Source organism: Loxodonta africana, chromosome 1 (genome assembly GCF_030014295.1).
Source record: "Loxodonta africana isolate mLoxAfr1 chromosome 1, mLoxAfr1.hap2, whole genome shotgun sequence".
In the NCBI taxonomy this organism is placed as follows: domain Eukaryota; kingdom Metazoa; phylum Chordata; class Mammalia; order Proboscidea; family Elephantidae; genus Loxodonta; species Loxodonta africana.
This window is the reverse complement of record NC_087342.1, coordinates 237,587,376-237,606,174: the sequence shown is the minus strand read 5'-3', so window position 1 is coordinate 237,606,174 and position 18,799 is coordinate 237,587,376. Positions and strand designations below refer to the sequence as shown.

The 18,799-nt window shown below is 51.8% G+C and overlaps 1 protein-coding gene across 1 annotated transcript in view; it reads left to right on the top strand.

The window, feature by feature from the left end:
* Nucleotides 1-615: 615 nt before the first annotated feature.
* Nucleotides 616-18,799, top strand: part of RNASET2 (ribonuclease T2) — a 39,382-nt gene continuing 21,198 nt past the window's right edge. Inside the window, exons 1-6 of the mRNA XM_064294978.1 lie at nucleotides 616-698; nucleotides 852-1,174; nucleotides 3,893-3,989; nucleotides 10,325-10,397; nucleotides 14,990-15,045; nucleotides 17,181-17,238. Coding sequence (XP_064151048.1) covers nucleotides 616-698; nucleotides 852-1,174; nucleotides 3,893-3,989; nucleotides 10,325-10,397; nucleotides 14,990-15,045; nucleotides 17,181-17,238 — 690 coding nt within the window. The remainder of the gene's footprint in view (nucleotides 699-851; nucleotides 1,175-3,892; nucleotides 3,990-10,324; nucleotides 10,398-14,989; nucleotides 15,046-17,180; nucleotides 17,239-18,799) is intronic.

Below are 18,799 nucleotides of genomic sequence, written 5' to 3'. Positions count from 1 at the left end.
CTTTTCATGTGACTGTTCTCAGAGGAGCGGGCAGCACCTCCAGGGCAGGCTCAGATCTGCGGGCTCTGTGGTTCTCCCAGGTCTGTGAAGGCTGGTATGCAGTGGGTAACCAGACGGTGAATGCACACAACGGGATGTAATCAAATGGAATTAGTGTTGGGGCACTTCATGGCTTGGAACTGAACCGAAATGACCTAGCTGGAAATCAAAAGGCTGCCTGCTTTAGGGTGCTCGAGTCCCTCAGTGGCGCAAACGGTGAATGCCCTCCGCTTCTAACCGAATAGTTGGAGGTTCCAGCCCACCCGGAGGGGACTCAGAAGAAAGGCCTGACAATCTTTAGAAAATCAGCCATCAAAAACGCTGTAGAGCAGAGTTCTACTCTGACACGCCCGGGTCACCATGAGTCAGCGTCCGCTCGATGCCACTGGTTTAAGCGGATGCGTGGGACCCCTCCGGCACCAGGGCACACTCGCTGCACACCCCTTCGGCAACCTGGCCCCTCTGCGATAAGGGTCTCACACCCTAAGATAACAGACATCCTCTGCAGCCACAGGAAGGTGGGGTCTTTCCGAGGTTAGCCAGGCCGCTGTCCTGGGACCGCTCCCACAGCCGGCCATGGTTCTGTCCCACCTGGGACCAGGCAATTTAATTCGGGGTGGTTCAGGAGAAACGGGGCGCACTTCAAACAGCAAGAGAACGTGGGCTTTCAAACCACAGCATTTACAGAGCCGGGGAGGGAGGTGGAGCAAGCTGGAGCTAAAGCCTGTTTACCAAGGCGGGGGTGGAAGGCAATGGCCCGGGGCGGGGGCGGGGCAGGGGCCGCCGGCGTAGGGGGCGTGCCCTGCGCGTAGGCGTGCGCCTGGGCGTGGGCGTGTCCGTGGGCGGGGCGCGGGGCGGGGCCGGGGCCGCCGGCGTAGGGGGCGTGCCCTGCGCGTAGGCGTGCGCCTGGGCGTGGGCGTGTCCGTGGGCGGGGCGCGGGGCGGGGCCGGGGCCGCCGGCGTAGGGGGCGTGTCCCTGGGCGTGGGCGTGTCCCCGGGCGGGGCGGGGTCGAGGCGGCGCCGGTCCTTCGCTGCAAGTTGGCGGAAGCGCGGCGGGTCTGGGCCGGAGCTTCGGGACCGCGGCTGGCGGTCGGGTCGGGTCGGAGCCTGGAACCTGAGGAAGCCTGCGGACGCAGGTAAAGCGGTGCCGCGGGGCGCTCGGAGCGCGTGCGGGCTGCAGGGATCCGGGCTCCGCCGGGACGAAGGAGAGGTTTCAGCCGCAGAGGTCGCCCCTTGCTGTGCAGCCGGGCGTTTGCCCTGGACCGGAGCGCCCTGTGGGCGGTGGGCGGCTTCCAGGTGTTTGCGTGCGCGGGGCCGCGAGTCCTCTAGAGGGACACTCGGGAGCGGGGGCTACGGGGTCCCCTAGGAGGGACGTTCGGGAGGGGAGCCACGGGGTCCCCTAGGAGGGACACTCGGGAGGGGGGCCACGGGGTCCCCTAGGAGGGACACTCGGGAGCGGGGGCCACGGGGTCCCCTAGGAGGGACGCTCGGGAGGGGGGCCACGGGGTCCCCTAGGAGGGACGCTCGGGAGGGGGGCCACGGGGTCCCCTAGGAGGGACGCTCGGGAGGGGGGCCACGGGGTCCCCTAGGAGGGACGCTCGGGAGCGGAGGCTACGGGGTCCCCTAGGAGGGACGTTCGGGAGGGGAGCCACGGGGTCCCCTAGGAGGGACACTCGGGAGGGGGGCCACGGGGTCCCCTAGGAGGGACACTCGGGAGCGGGGGCCACGGGTCCCGTAGGAGGGACACTCGGGAGTGGGGGCCACGGGTCCCCTAGGAGGGACACTCGGGAGGGAGACCACGGGGTCCCCTAGGAGGGACACTCGGGAGGGGGGCCACGGGGTCCCCTAGGAGGGACACTCGGGAGGGGGGCCACGGGGTCCCCTAGGAGGGACGTTCGGGAGGGGAGCCACGGGGTCCCCTGGGGGGACACTCGGGAGCGGGGGTCACGGGTCCCCTAGGAGGGACACTCGGGAGCGGGGGCCACGGGACCCTAGGAGGGACACTCGGGAGGGAGGCCACGGGGTCCCCTAGGAGAGACACTTGGGAGGGAGGCCACGGGGTCCCCTAGGGGGGACACTCGGGAGCGGGGGCCACGGGTCCCCTGGGGGGGCCACGGGTCCCCTAGAAGGGACGCTCGAGAGCAGGGGCCACAGGTCCCCTAGGAGAGACACTCAGGAGGGAGGCCATGGGGTCCCCTAGGAGGGACACTCGGGAGCAGGGGCCACGGGGTCCCCTAGTGGGGACACTCGGGAGTGGGGACCACGGGCCCCTAGGAGGGACACTCGGGAGTGGGGGCCACAGGGCCCCCTAGAAGGGACACTTGGGAGCGGGGGCCACGGGTCCCCTAGGAGGGACGCTCGAGAGCGGGGGCCACGGGTCCCCAGCAGGGACACTTGGGAGGGGGACACTTGGGAGCGGGGGCCACAGGTCCCCTCGAAGGGACGCTCGGAGGGGGGGCCACAGAGTCCCCTAGGAGGGACGCTCGAGAGCGGGGGCCACGGGGTCCCCTAGGAGGGACGCTTGAGAGCGGGGGCCACGGGGTCCCCTATGAGGGACGCTCAGGAGGGGAGGCCACGGGGTCCCCAAGGAGGGACACTTTGGAGGGGGGGCCACGGGGTCCCCTAGGAGAGACACTCGGAATCAGGGGCCATAGGTCCCCTAGGATGTACACTTGGTAGTGGGGGCCACGGAGTCCCCTAGGAGGGACACTCAGAGTGGGGGCCACGGGGTCCCCTAGGAGGGACACTCAGAGCGGGTGCCACGGGGTCCCCTAGGAGGGACACTCAGCGGGGGCCACGGGGTCCCCTAGGAGGGACACTCAGAGCGGGGGCCACAGGGGCCCCTAGGAGGGGCACTCAGAGCGGGGGCCACGGGGTCCCCTAGGAGGGGCACTCAGAGCGGGGGCCACAGGGTCCCCTAGGAGGGACACTCAGAGTGGGGGCCACGGGTTCCCCTAAGCGGGACACTCAGAGTGGGCCCACGGGATCCGCTAGGAGGGACACTCAGGATGGGGGCCACAGGGTCCCCTAGGAAGGACACTCAGAGCGGGGGCCACAGGTCCCTTAGGAGAGACACTCGGGAGCGGGGGCTATAGGTCCCCTAGGAGGGACACTCAGGAGCGGGAGCCACGGGGTCCTCTAGAGGAGCACTCAGGAGGTGCCAGTCTGGGTCACCTGCCTATCAAGTAGGATGGTCTCATTTATAGGTAGTGGCTGACTTTAACAACAGGCAGCGTCAGATACTAACAGCTTTCTGCAGAGTCAGACCACCTTTCTGAGGAGGGCCAGCCTTGGTGGCGGCAGGCCATGCCTCAGTGCACCCTCTGGGACCTCTGACCCTGTTACCTGCCTTTCACTTGTGTGGTCTTCTGTACTTTTCTTTGTTACTTTTCGGCTTTTATTTAAACTTTCAAAATTGAAGAAACCGAAGCTCAGACGGTAAGGAAGCTGGACTTACCTCTGAGGCCCCTTTCCATGCCAGGGTCCCCTGTAGCACAGAAGGTCATCCACGGGTCTCTGCGTTGTTCCTCTTTTTAGAAGTGAAACAGCAGTTGCTGTATGTGAATTTTTTTTTTTAAGTTTTCTTCACCAAAGCCATTTTATGTTGTTGTTGGGTGCCATCGCGTCGGTTCCAACCCAGCGACCCTGTGTACAACAGAACATAGCACTGCCCAGTCCTGGGCCGTCCACACAATCCTTATGTTTGGGCCTATCGTTGCGGCCACTTCACAGTATGCAGGAAAAAGTGTTAAGACATTGTATTATCAAGAAAACAAAAAACTCTTGGCATTTAAAAGCCTGGTAAAGGGTGAGATCTGAGTATTTTATGCATTTGTGATATATTCGTCTTACAGATTTCAACACAATGAAGCTCAAAGTAATTTACAACATCCTCCTGTGTTCCTTCTGTCTGGCTCTTTACTGCCTGTGCAATGCTGATAAATTCCTGAGGTAGGTGTATTTTCACAAAAAGAACTTTAAAAATGTGTGTGAGTGTCTCACTCTGAGGTGTTTTCCACATGATGCCTGTTAGCTCGTGGTTTTATGGGATGAATGCCTGGGAATGGGGCAGTGGTGTCTGGTGGGAGAATTCCCGCCTTCCATGCAGGCGGCCTGGGTTGGACTCCCAGCCCGTGCAGCTCACACGCAGCCACCACCCACCTGTCAGTGGAGACTTGCGTGTTGCTGTGATGCTGAACGGGTTTCAGCCGTGCTTCCAGATTAAGATTGGCTAGGAAGAAGGGCCTGGTGATCTACTTCTGAAAATTAATCAGTGGAAACCCTGTGGATCATAGTGGTCTTATCTGCAACCTCTCATGGGGGTGACGCAGCACTGGGCAGCATTTTGTTCCGTGGTGCATGGAGTCCCCCAAGGCAGGGACCTATCCCACAGCAGCCAACAGCAGCAAGTGTCTTGGAGAGGAAAGGACCCCTGAGAGCTTGTCGTCTGAGGGGTTGTGTAGAGCCCTGAAGGATGAGAAGACCAGCACCTGCACAGGTTGTCCAGCCTTGTAGAGGAGACAATGCCCAGAGGTGGCTTGGAAGACAGCCCTGGCAGTCTGCTTCCGAAAGGTCACAGCCTTGAATTCCTATGGAGCAGTTTTACTCTGCACACATGCGGTTGCCATGAGTCAGAATGGACTCAATGGCAGCTAACAACAGAGGAGACAAACCAGGCGTGTGTCTTAGCCATCCAGTGCTGCTGTAACAGAAGTACCACAGTGGATGGCTTTAACACAGAGAAGTCTATTCTCTCACAGCCTAGGAGGCTAGAAGTCTGAATTCAGGGTGCCGGCTCCAGGGAAGGGCTTTCTGGCGCTGTCAGTTCTGGGGGAAAGTCCTTGTCATCAGTCTTCCCCAGTCTAGGAGCTTCTCAGTGCAGGGACCCCACGTCCAAAGGACGAGCTATTCTCCTGGCTCTTGTTTCTTGGTGGTAGGAGGTCTCCATGTCTCTCTACTCACTTCTCTCTTTTATATCTCAAAAGAGATTGGCTCCAGACACAACCTAATCTTATAGATTGAGTCTTGCCTCATTAACCATAACCACCTCTGATCCCGCCTCATTAACATCATAGAGGTAGGATTTACAACACATAGGAAAATCCCATCAGATGACAAAATGGTGGTCAGTCACACAGTACTGGGAATCTTGGCCTAGCCAAGTTGACACACAGAATTTTGAGGGGACACAATTCCATCCATAACAGTATGTATCAGGTGCCAAGGTAGATGAAGCTATCTTAAAAACCTGTTGCCATCGAGCTGATTCCGACTCATAGTGACCCTATAGGACAGAGTAGAGCTGCACCATGCAGTTTTCAAGGAGCATCTGGTAGATTCGAACTGCCGACCTTGTGGTTAGCAGCCATAGCTCTTAACCGCTGTGCCATCAGGGTTTTCAGGAGCCGTCTTGGTGGTGTAGAAATCCAGATGTTAGTGATGGAGACATCTTTATTTTTAGATTGCATGACTGTCTGCTGATAGGGCCATTCTTCCCCTTTCTAAGCGTCTGGCCCTGCAGCCCTTCCTCTCCCGGCTTCCCTTCTGCCTCCCCTGCTTCTGGTCCAGCTGGAAGTCACAGGGCTTGGGCCAGTGCAGTGTGGCCCAGGAGTCTAATGTTAATTTTGTGGAGGATGCCACATTTTGAATAACAAATCTTAATTTTTTCGTTCTATTTTATTTGGATAATGATTGACTTAATAGAAGGTTTTCATACTTATAGTAAAGTGGAAAAAGATAGGTTTTATTGTTAAATTAAGCTGTTTTATCTTAGACTTTACGAAACCCTGGTGGCGTAATGGTTAAGAGATACAGCTGCTAACCAAAAGGTTGGCAGTTCGAATCCACCAGGCACTCTTTGGAAGCTGTATGCTGCAGTTCTTTGTCCTGTAGGGTCGCTGTGGGCCGGAATCTACTCAACGGCAGCGGGTTTGGTTTTTGGTTTTTTTAGGAGGTAACATTATATTTCTGTATTCTCAGAAAATAGTATAAGACAGTCTAAAAAGTTCTCTTTTTTTTTTTTTTTTCTGTTGAAAAGTGTAGAATATTTATCACCAGAGAGACCGTGCAGTGCACTAGCTGAGTGTGAACTAGTGCAAGTCTGCATGTGTGGCGTTGGCGTCTCGGTTGGCTCATCTGTAAAGCAGGACTCACAGCCGCACCTCCCGCGCAGAGTTGATGTCAGGAGAAATAAATTGACCTAGAGAAGGCACTGAGAGTGGTGCCTGGCTGATAGCAGGTACTCAGTAAATGTCGGCTGTGGACCGCAGGCTCTAAGACGGGCCCCTTCTCTCCTAAATGGAGCGTCTGATCTCACTGAACAACCACCGTGAGGAAGGCATGCTTTCAGAGACGCAGAGTTGACGCAGGTGTGATTAAGGACTTGGTGGCCTCCTTCCTGCCTCTGCCTACGGGCACATCCTCCTTCAGTGCTGTAAACATCCCCTGTATTGTCACTTTCCCCTTGCTTTCTCACACCCACACCCGTACTTCGAATGGGATGGAGGTGGAGGTAGCCAGATTCTTGATCATTTGATTGTAAACTATGTCGTGACGTTCTCATCTTCCTAGCCGATTTGTTCAACCTCCTCAGGCCCCAGTTTCCACCAAGGTAAAATAAGATTCTTGCACCCAGGGGAAGAAGCCTCTGAGGGTTCTGCCCGCTCTAATAGTCACCACTGTGGTTCCTCTGTTGTTTTTCTTTTATACAGAGAGCTGGCTGACTTCATGGGCTCGGACCTGCCAGACATTTTTCGTATCATCTTGATTGTGAATCCCATACTTTTTCTTTGGCATAAATTCATGTGTAAGAACTTGAGTCTTACTTTTGAACCTTCGAATCTAAAGTGTAATTGCTGCTGGATCACGTGATGTCTGCGTTGCTGGGGCCTTTTTACATCTGTAAACCAAAACACTGTTGTGTCGAGTGGCTTCTGACGCATAGTGACCACATGTCTTACAGCGTAGAGCTGCTCCATAGGGTTTTCTTGGCTGTAACCTTTATGGAAGTAGATCGACAGGTCTTTTTCTGTGGCCCGCTGGGTGGGTTTGACCCAACCAGCGTTTAGGTTAACAGCCGATTGCAAACCCCCTTCGCTTCCAGAGCTCCTTTCTCCATCTGCAGAGTATTGTGCAAGCTGCACTTTCTTCCTTCCCTCCTTCACCTTAAATCTTGTCCCACGTGGCCAGAGGCCTCCTGCCGGCGAGGGCGGAATACAGACTGCAGCTCACATCCCCGTGGGAAGCTCTTGGATTCAGCCCATTTCACAGTTCTTGGATTTTAAAAGTGGTGCAGCGCACATACCTCGTTCTGTGTAACAGCCATCGCAGCGTTGGAACGAGCTCCCGTCCTTAGCTGTCACCATTGCCGCAGAGAAACAAGCGACAAGGAACAGCCTCCTGCTGGCTGAGGCGCTGCTCTTTGTGGCCGAGTGAATGAGGAATATTCACTTTCCAGGGCCTTGTGGGTTCACGGAGGCAGGCAAGGGATGGGGGTCTGTACGGCTAAGGGGCTTGCGTACACTCGGGAGAAAGGCGCTGTGGGGCTCGTTCCGCACCCTGAGTCTGTCCTGCACCCTGAGTCTGTCCCTTCTGCATCCAGAGTCTCTCCCACCCCCCCAAACCTGTCCCTCCCACACCCTGAGCCTGTTCCTCCCACACCCCGAGTCTCTCCTTCCTATACCCCAAGTCTGTCCCTCCCTGTATCCCGTGTCTCTCCTGCCCCCACCCTGACTCTGTCCCTCCTGCACCCTGAGTCTGTCGCTCCCTGTACGCTGACTCTGTCCCTCCTGCACCCCGAGCCTGTCCCTCCCTATACCCTGAGTCTGTCCCTCACACCCCCAAGTCTGTCCTTCCCACACCCTGAGCCTGTCCTGTCCCTCCCACACCCCAAGTCGGTCCCTTCTGTACACCGAGCCTGTCCCTCCCGCACCCCGAGTCTGTCTCCACACCGAGGCATCCCTACTGCAGATCACCACCCTTCCTCACCCGGCATTCCTGTCCTCTTTCTCTTTCATTAATCCTTTACCACTTACGGCTACATAAGACTGTATGAGCTTCCTGTAGCTGTTGTAATGAAGCACTACCAACTGGGAGGCTGAAAACTACAGAAATGCCTTCTCTCAGCTCTGGAGGCCAGACATCCAAATGCAAGGCCATGCTCCCTCTGAAGGCTCTTGGGGAGGATTCTTCCTTGTCCCTCCTGACTTCTGATGGCCCCAGGCATTCCTTGGCTTATAGAGGTATCTTCACATGGTATAGGACCTTACACCCCTGGACTCAGCCTGTTTTCCCCTTTTGTAAGGACACCACTCAGATGGGATTAGGGCCCACGAAACTCCAGTATGACTTCACGTGAACTTAGCTGATGACATCTTTGAAGACTTTTTCCAAACAAGGTCACATTCACAGGTAACAGGGAGTTAGGACTTGAAGTTCTCTTTTTCTGGGATATCATTCAATTTGTAACACCAGCTTACTGACTCTAGGTTGAAGCTTCACCCAGTCCAGCTCCTGTGGCATTAACTCTGCTGTCACGTGGCACCAATTCTGTCTGGGCCTGTCCCTCCTCCTGTTTATAAGGATACAACTGTGAGGGAATCAGGACTCACCCCACTCCAGTGTGGCCTCACCTTATTTTACTGCTAACATCTTCAAACACCCTGTTTCCACAGGAGGCCACGTTCACAGGTACAGGGTCCAAAATGTGAACATGTCTTTTTGGGGGGGCACAGTTCAACCATGACACCACTGTGTGTGCTTCTTCCTGCATCAGTAGTCTCCATCACTGGAATGTCACGTCTGGAGGGCAGGGGTCTCGTCTGTCCACCTAAGTAGTGCTGACCTGTGACAGGTGCTCGGTGTTGGTTGAATGAGTCATCGAATGAACGGATAGATGGATTTATTGTTTCTTTTGTTTTTCCTGTCAAGTGACCTCTTTGTAACTTCCTAAGGAGTCCTGGTGGCACAGTGGTTGAGTGATTGGCTTCTAACCAAAAGGTGGATGGTTCAAACCCACCAGGCACTCCGTGGGCGAGAGATGAGACAGTCTGCTTCCGTAAAGATTTACAGCCTTGGAAGCCCTGTGTGGCAGTTCTGCTCTGTCCTATTAAGGCAGAGATCTCCAGGCTGTGGAAAATCCCACTGCCTAAAGCAGCTTTTAGCAGCAATTGTGGGGATGGCGCAGGACCAGGCAGTGTTTCGCTCTGTAGTACGTAGGGTGGCTATGACATGGAACCAACTCAATGGCACCTAACAATAACAACAGACAGCTTTGCACCAGAGCCCTGCTTTCTTTGCTTGTGTCTTAGTTATCTAGTGCGGCTGTAACAGAAATACCACAAGCGGACAGCTTTAACAAACAAGTTTATCCTCTCACAGTCTAGTAGGCTAGAAGTTCGAATTCAGGGAGCCAGCTTCAGGAGAAGGCTTTCTCTCTCTGTTGGCTCAGGAGGAAGGTCCTTGTCATCAATCTTCCCTTGGTCTAGGAGCTTCTCTGCACAGGAACCCCAGGTCCAAAGGACACACCCTGTGCCGAGCGTTGCTTTCTTGGTGTTATGAGGTCCGCCTGTCTCTGTTTGCATCTCTCTTGTATATCTCAAAAGAGATTGGTTCAAGACACAATCAAGTCTTATAGATTGAGTCCTGCTTCATTGACATAACTGTTGCTAATCTCATCTCATCAACATCATAGAGGTAGGATTTACAATACATAGGAAAATCACCTCAGATGACAAAATGGTGGACAACCACACAATACTGGGAACCGTGGCCTAGGCAAACTGATACACATATCTTAGGGGGACACAATTCAATCTGTGACAGCGTGGCTTCCTCCCCCACAGCTTTGCATTAGAATCCTACTTTCTTTGTTTGGCACATCCTGAAATTTTACATTAAAATCCTGGTGATGCATGAAGTTATATGTGAACCCCATTGTGCCTACATAGTACAATTAAGAATGTTGCTGACATAACTTGTATGAACTCCCTGCTTGTAAACCGCTTAAGAGTAACCTTTCTTCTCGCCCTCAGGGAGCAGTTGTAGTGGCAGCAGCTCTGACTGACTCCTTTCCTTGCACAACAAAATAAAGGTGCATTTCTGCCGTGCCACCTCGGTCTCTCGTTTATTGGCCAACATGAGTCATGCCAAGCAGAACATGGGGTTTCCACCTGGTGACATTATAGGGTTGCTATGAGTTGGAATCGACTTGATGGCAGTGGGTTTGGGCTTTTTGGGGGGTTAACTTTATAGAGGTCTGTGGAAAATGATTTCCTTGTCTTTCACAGTGATAGCAATGGGAGTGGAATGGGATGGAAGAAGCTGATCATGGTTCACCACTGGCCACCCACAGTGTGCAAGGTGAGTTTCTCTGCCCAGCCTGACCCCTTCAGGGGTTTGGTTCCCCATGTGTTCCTGCCTCAAGTGCTGCTGGCTCCAGAGCTCCTGACCCTTCTTGCCTTGTGAGTTGCCAGGGTGTGGGGGCAGCCCCCAGCCAGGGGACTGTTCCTCTCAGAGCCCACAGCTGTGTCCTCCTTGTGTTGCACGGCATCGTTAGAGTGTCTCCTTGAGAGGAAGGAGCTGGTGGGGCCCTGCCCCCTCCTCTGCTCGGCCCAGCAGACACACCTGCTCTCCTCCACATTGGCTCTCCCGTGTGTGGCTCTCTCTCCCTGGACTCTGAGTTCTTTTTAGGGTGTCCACGCTGAGGATCTTCATGCCACGTCATGGACTTCAGTGGGGGGGCCCTACCTCTGCCCGCTCTGTGCAGACCCTAGGCCAGATCATCCGCTCTTGGGAGCTCTTTGCGAGCCAATTATTCTAATTATCCTAAAATTATTCATTGAACAAGTACTCCAAAGTGTGTCATCATACTGACCTGCTATCCCTCATTTTACTGAGTGTTTCTACAATTTTGCTTGAGACTTTTGAACTTTGGGAGATAGAAGTAGCCAGTAGTTGCTACATGCTGTTATTTTGTTGTCGGCTGCCTTTTGAGTCTGTTCTGACTCATGGTGATGCCATGTGCACAGAGTAGGACTGCCTCTGGTGGCACAGTGCTAAGAGCTCAACTACTCACCAAAAGGTCAGCGGTTCGAATCCACCAGCCACTCCTTGGAAACCCCATGGGGGCAGTTCTACTCTGTCCTATAGGGTCACTATGAATTGGGATCAACTCAGTGGGAATGGGTTTGGTTTGGTGTTTTTTTTTGTAGGGTTTTCAAGGCTGTGACTTTTCGGAAGCAGAGCACCAGGCCTGTCTTCCGAGGGCCTCTGGGGGGTTTGAACCGCTAGCCTTTCGGTTAGGCACCCAAGGACTCAGCTGCTATATGGTAGTTACATTATTTTATGTTCTTTAAGAGGTACTCTGGCTTTTCGTTCTTGCCTTCAGCATTTAGCAAGAGTGACAATCTCTACTTCCTTGCTGCTTTATTTATGTCATTTATTGACAAAATGCAGTGTCACTTGTCATCACCAAATTTTATTCTTTTTTAAAAAATACGGTGTTTCAGGTGAAAGTTTTCAGAGCAAATTAGTTTGTCATTCAACAAATTGTACACAAAGCGCGCCAGGACATTGGCTGCAATCCCCGCACTATGTCAGGACTCTTCCCATTTCTATCCTGGGTTCGCCATTTCCTTTTGTCCAGTTTTCCTGCCTCTTCCTGCCTTCTCATCTTTGCTTTTGGGCACGTGTTGCCCTTTTGGTGTGGTATAATTGTTTGTTCTACAGAGAATGCTCTTTTTGAGTGTTACTGTGTATTTTATGGGCCTGTCTATTGCTTGACTGGAGGGTGGTTTCTGGGAATGGCTTCAGTTCCAGGTCAGAGGGGCATCTTAGGGCCATAGTCTCAGGGGTTCCGCTAGCCTCTTATCAGGCCAGTAAGTCTGTTTCTGTTTTTTTTTTTTTTTAATGAATTTGATTTTTTGTTCTATATTTTTCTCCTACTCTGACCAAGACCCACTGTTGTGATCCCAGTCAGAGGGGTTGGTAGTGGTAGCCAGGCACCATCTAGTTCTTCTGGTCTCAGGGTTGTGTAGGCTATGGACTGATTGCACCCTTGAGTCTGGTTTTCTTCATTCTCCCTTATTCCAGACCGGACAAGACCACAAGTTGTACCTGAGGGGGCTGCTCACTGTCTTTTAAGAACCCAGACACTACTCAGCAAAGTAGGATGTTTTATGCACTGTGTTGTGCCACTTGACATACATGTCCTCCGAGCCTCTGGTCCTTAGGCTCCAAGCCCAGTATCTTCGTCCTGGGAGGTGCCAAATTTTACTCTTAATCTGGGAACTCTCATTTCTAACAGTGTATCTCTTATTACAGAAGCCCTGGTGGCATAATGGTTGAGACCTGTGGCTGCTAACCGGAGGGTTGGCAGTGTGAATCCACCAGGTGCTCCTTGGAACCGTGTGGGGCAGCTCTACTCCGTCCTGTAGGCTCGCTGTGAGTCATTACAGCAGACTGCTCTATTTGAGAGTTTTCCAGACTTTAAAACGTGTTGTCTCTTTCTTTCTTTCGTCTAGTTCTGTTTCTTTGCTCTGGGGTTAGGGAGTGGCTTTGCTCAGAAGAGAATTAAATTGCCATGCAATCAGGGTTCTGATTTGTTGTCAGGTTTGCACCCTGGGCGATGAAGCGTCCCAGGAGTTATTGATTCTTGCTGGAAAGACCTGTGTTGAAGAGCCTGCGTCTTAATTAACTGTGGTGCTTGGCTGGCACATGGGCTCTGCCTTCAGGGAGTGGACAGAGGCCATGTGCTGGGAGACGTTTATGTGACAGTGTGCGTGTGTCCTGCGCACTGATCATAGATGCCACGCGTGGAAGTGCCTTCCTGCCTGAGCCTTCAGAAATGAAATGAAAAAAAAATCAAGTACTAGTGACATGTTGTTAGGAAATTCGCTTCAGTCTGGGGGGCCGTGATAGGAAGTACCTGCTACTCTAGTCAAGGCGTCCTCCTGATGGCTGGGCTGTATCTGGGCTCCTGCCTTCTGAGACTGCTGCCTTTAATGAGTGGTTATTCCTGAGTGCCACAAACAGTCAGTGCACTCGGCTGCTAACAGAAAGGTTGGAGGTTCGAGTCCCCCAGAGGTGCCTCAGAAGAGAGGCCTGGCAACCTAATTCCAAAAAATCAGCCATTGAAAACGCTATGGAGCCCAGTTGCACTCTGATGCACACGGGGTCGCCATGAGTTGGGGTGGACTTGACATTAACTGGTTTATGTACACGTTGGTGCTGGGATCATTTCTGTCTTGCTCTCTTTGTGTGGTCAGTGCTCGGCACTGTCCCCTGTATATCCTGGGGCTTGATGAGCGGCTGCTGATCAAATGAAAGCCTGTGAACTGAGCAGTCCCCAGGAAAGGTGTGTGGCACACACAAAGAAGTTGGACCAGGAGCCAGTCAAAGAACCTATGCTGAGTCTTGGCTTTGCTCTCGGTTAGCTGTGTGCTGATAGGCTAATTATCTACCTTCTTTGGACTTTGGTTTTTCCATCTAAAAAATTGGGATGTAGGTTGTTGTTAGTTGATGGTGAGTCACCTCTGACTCATGGTGACCTTATGTACGACAGAACGAAACGTTGCCCAGTCCTGTGCCATCATGACTGTTGGTGTGTTTGAGTCCTTTGTTGCGGCCACTGTGTTAGTCTGTCTCCTGCAGGGGTGGAAGTGGAAATAAATTAATGACCTCCACCATCCTGTGACCCCACACTCGTTTTCTGGTTCTTCTGCCCTGTCATTGTATAGCAGTGTCTTTCACTCCTCACATCAGATATTTAGGTCACTGAGATGAGACCTAATCTAATCACCAGACTAACTATGAGAAGATGTGGCTCCCTGTTCAATGAGGAAAGGCGTGGGTAAAACATGCATGGCACCTCCATTTTAGCAGACTCAGACTTCTTGTATGCTTCTTCACAGCCGGGGTGGGGGAGCCGCACATTACTTCTGTTTAGTCTGGTCTGAAAGCCGAAATGTGTTTCTTGCTGACTGTTCTTTTTGGAAAAATTCATTTTTAACTAGACAATTTGGAGGTCACTAAAGAGTGCTGGGTTGGGTTTTAAAGAGTGTTTACCATGCTTAGTAAAGTAGAGGGTCAGCGAAAAAGAGAAAGACCCTCAACAAGATGGGTTGACACAGTGGCTGCCACAATAGGCTCAAGCATGACAACAATTGTGAGGATGACACAGGACTAGGTGGTGTTCCCTTCTGTTGTACGTGGGGTCGCTATGAGTTGGGACCGACTCGATGGCACCTAACAACAACAAAGCGTTACACCAAACCAAACCTATTACCATTGAGTTGATTCCAACTCATAGCAACCCTATAGGACAGAGTAGAACTGCTCCATAGGATTCCAGGGAGCTGCTGGTGGATTTGAACTGCTGACCTTTTGGTTAGCAGCTGAGCTGTTTGCCACTGTGCCACCAGGGCTCCAAAGAGCGTTATAGGAGATGTTTATCTCAGTGCTTTCATCTCTGTTACTGAGGGGAAGGACATGTTCTTCTCAGGTTGGCGTTTTGGCCAGCTCCAAATTTTCAGTCCTTTGCTGTTTCACTAGTGAGCTGGAGCCTGGTCACTGAGCAGGCTTGAGTCTAACTGCGTGCTGCCCACCTTTTGCCCCCAAACCTTCATTTTTGATTGTCTGCTAAAATGCTTATTCATGGGCAAACATGAGTTTTTCCATCAGGTTGGCTTTGTTTGTGAGCATACAAAAAGAACAAAAATAGCTTTTAAATCCCATCGTCTACACTGTTTGAGCATTGGTATTTTTTTGTTTCAAATAGAAAAGCCAGCCCCTGTATCACCTGTGTTTTGGGACAATTTAAAACTAACCCTGGGCTTACCTCCTGTCAGTCCAGTCCCTGCACCTTGCTGATGGCTGTTGACAGAAAAGTAGGGTTGCTAAATGCACTTAAACAGACAACAAACCCATTGTTTCCTTCATGTCTTTTCCCTCAGGAAGCTGAAAATGACTGCAGCAACCCTCCAGATTACTGGACAATACATGGATTATGGTAAGCATCGAATGCAGTCCAAACCGGATGAGGCAGCTGGAAGAAGCTGGCCACCTTGAAACCCTTCCTTGCGCCTGGTCTTAATGTGTGCGCTTGTTTTTTGTGTAGGAGTTTATAGAAGAGAGGAGGTCTTTATTTAAAAATATCTTGAGTCTTTCTAACATAAGCCGAATTCTGTTGTTGTTTCTTTCCATTTGGATAGAATTGTAACTATCTAGTTTAAACATGACATTAGATATTCTGGAAACCCAGGTGGCATAGTGGTTAAGTCCTACGGCTGCTAATCAAAGGGTCAGCAGTTCGAGTCTATCAGATGCACCCTGGAAACTCTATGGGGCAGTTCTACTCTGTCCTGTAGGGTCGCTATGAGTCAGAATTGACTTGACGGCAGTGGGTTTGGTTTTTTTTTTTTTTTTTGGTTAGATATTCTGAGTACATTTTGAGATCACTGAATTTTTCTCATCTTGTTCTTCTTTTGAGGCAATAAATATGTAAAAATACATGAATAAACGTGTGTATATTATATATAAGGGCCCCTGGTGGTATAGTGGTTAAGAGCTACGGCTGCTAACCAAAAGGTCAGTAATTCGAATCTACCAGCTGCTCCTTGGAAACCCTATGGGGTAGTTCTGCTCTGTCCTGTAGGGTGACTGTGAGTCAGAATCGACTTGATGGCAGTGGTTTTTTGTTTTTTGTTTTTTTTAATATTACATATAAAGGAGCACTGGTGACACCGTGCTTAAAGTGCTCAGCTGCTAACCAAAAGGTCAGTGGTCCAAACCCACCAGCTGCTCCACAGGAGAACGATGTGGCAGTCTGCCTCCTTAAAGATTTACAACCCTAGAAACGCGAAGGGGCAGTTTTGCTTTGTCCTGTGGGGTCACTGTGAGTCAGAATCGACTCGATGGCGATGGGTTATATATACTATACGTGCATGTACATATTGCGTATACTGCGTGCAGTCCCTAGGTGGTGCAGACCATTAACGCACTTGGCTACTCATCGAAAGGCGGGAAGTCTGAGTCCACCCAGAGGTGCCTTGGCAGAAAGGCCTGGTGATCCCCTTCAAATAATCAGCCCCTGAAGACCCTGTGGAACACAGTCCTTTTTTTTTTTTTTTGAATTTTTTTATTGTACTTTAAATGAATGTTTACAGAGCAAACTAGCTTCTCATTAAACAATTAATACACATATTGTTTTGTGATACCGGTTACCAACCCCAGGACATGTCAACACTCTCCCCTTTTCCACCTTGGGTTCCCCAGTACCAACTTCCCTGTCTCCTCCTGCCTTCTCAGTTTGCCCCTGTGCTGGTGTGTCCCTTTAGCCTTATTTTGTTTCGTGGGTCTGCCTAATCTTTGGTTGAAGGGTGAACCTCAGGGATGACTTCATTACCATGCTAAAAGGGTGTCTGTGGACCATACTGTCAGGGTTTCTCCAGCCTCTGTCAGACAGTAAGTTCTACATTTTTCTCCAGCTTTGTCCGGGACCTTCTATTAAGATCCCGTCAGAGCAGGTGGTGGTGGTAGCCAGGCACCATCTAATTGTGCTGGACTCAGTCTGGTGGAGGCCATGATGGTTGTGGTCTACCTTTCCCTAGTGTCATTAGTTTTCTTCATTCTTCCTTGCTCCAGATGGGGTGAGACCAGTGGAGTATCTTAGATGGCTGCTCACAAGGTTTGAAGACCCCAGATGCTACTCACCAAAGTAGAATATAGAGCATTTTTTAAATTAAGTATGTTATGCCAGTTGAGCTAGATGTTCCCAGAGACCACGGTCCCCACAGCCCTCAGCTCAGTAATTTGGTCCCTCAGGAAGTTGGGATGTGTCTGTGGAGCTTCCATGACGTCCCCAGTATTGTGTAGTCTTACCCTTCACCAAAGTTACCACTTATTGGAGCACAGTTCTTTCCTGACACACATGGGGTCGCCCCGAGTCAGTCAAAGGCAAATCAACGGCAGCTGGTTTTATCGTCTGTTCATTCGTTTTTGTGGTGTCAGGAATCCCAGTTGAGATTTCTTTCACATTTATTCTCTGCAGACCTTCACGAAAGTGGTGAGTGTCATGAGTTTGCTGATGTGATGTTGCTGCCATCTCAACCAAGACTGATTTCTCTTTATCTTGTCAATTTCAAGGGCTGATAAAGCAGAAGACTGTAACCGATCCTGGCACTTTAATTTAGAGGAGATTAAGGTATTAACTTTTAGTTATGTTACTGTTATGGACTGTTGGACTAGATTAACTGTTCCCTTCATAAGCGCACCTTCCAAGTTGTGTTTTAAAATTAGGAGGCTGTGAATATGTTCAGCATGACTGAAGCTCTGGTACTTTTTAGGAGTTACTGATACATAATCCCACAAATTAAATAAACATCAACCTTTCTCCTCCTCAACCCCGGGCCCAAACCAGCCCCCACGTGGACTGTGGGAAGTGAACCCAGACGTGGGGGAGTGCAGTCTGGCACCATGCACTTGCTGCACCTGTGAGCCAGCGCTGATGGGCTCCCAACCCCCGTGGCGCCTAGTTGAAATGCCTGACAGGAGTGGGCAGCTCTAGGCAGCTGTGGCCTGGAGCACAGGGTCGGGTGGGGCAGGGCTGTCCTTTCTGGCGATAGCTGGGATGGCTTTCTAAGTAGGGGCTGCGAGCAGGGAGGAAGGATGGGTGTCTTAGTTCTCTGTGCTGCCGTAACAGAAATGCCACACGTGGGGGGCCTTAAAGAGCAGGAGCTTATTTCTCACAGTTCAGGAGGCGAGAAGTCCAAACTCAGGGCGTTGACTGTAGGGGGCAGCCCTGTCTGTGTCGGCTCTGTGGGAGGGGCCTTGTCTCTTTCACTTTGCAGCCCTGGTGTTCCTCGATTCCTCTGCAATCTTTACATGGCATCTGTCTTCCCCCGTTTGTGCTCGCTTTTGTGTCTGAGCTACACTTTTCATATTTGCACTCAGTGAGGGACAGTGGGCGAACTCCATCTTTGTTGCTAACTGTGTGCTCAGGACCAGCGTGAATGCACTCCCCACCATGTAGAGACGGATCCAGTCTCCACTTCGCCATTCCTCCAACCTCATTGCCAGCTCTCATGTGGCACCCCCTCTGTCTGACAGTTGCCACCCAGAGCTGGGTCAGTGCTCACAAGTTAGAAGGACACCTTTCAGACCAGCTGCCCACGTAGCGTTTCTCTGACCCCAGCCACCCAGAGCTGAGTCAACACTCACAAGTTAGATGGACACCTTCTTTCAGACTGTCAAACAGGGAGATACCAGCCCCTGCCTGCTCTCACTGCCCCTGTGGGCTCGATAATTCGCTGGGACGACTTACAGAATCCCACAGAGAGTACACCATACTATGTCTACAGATTTATTACACCCACAAAGGATATGAATGAAGAGATAGGGTGAGGCCTGGGAGGGGTACCAGTGTAGAGCGTCTGTGCCTCAAGGAAGGACGTACTGCCTTCTCCCATGCATGGATACAAACCAGGAAGCTCCTGTGAGCCTCAGGGCTTAGGGCCCCATGTGGCTGTAAAACAGTACATCATGACGCTTAGTCAGCATCAGGCACCCAGTTGGTCCCTCTTGGTCTAGTCAGCCCCCACTCATTAGCCTCGTGTGTTGGTCTATTTAGAAAGAACCAAGAAAAAAGGCCAAATTGCTTTCAGCAAGGCGCTTCTCCATGCTCCCGCCCAGTACCTCAGAAGCTGATAGGTTAAAGACATGCCCTACACTGGTATGGTCTCATTAATAACAAAGAAAACCCTGTT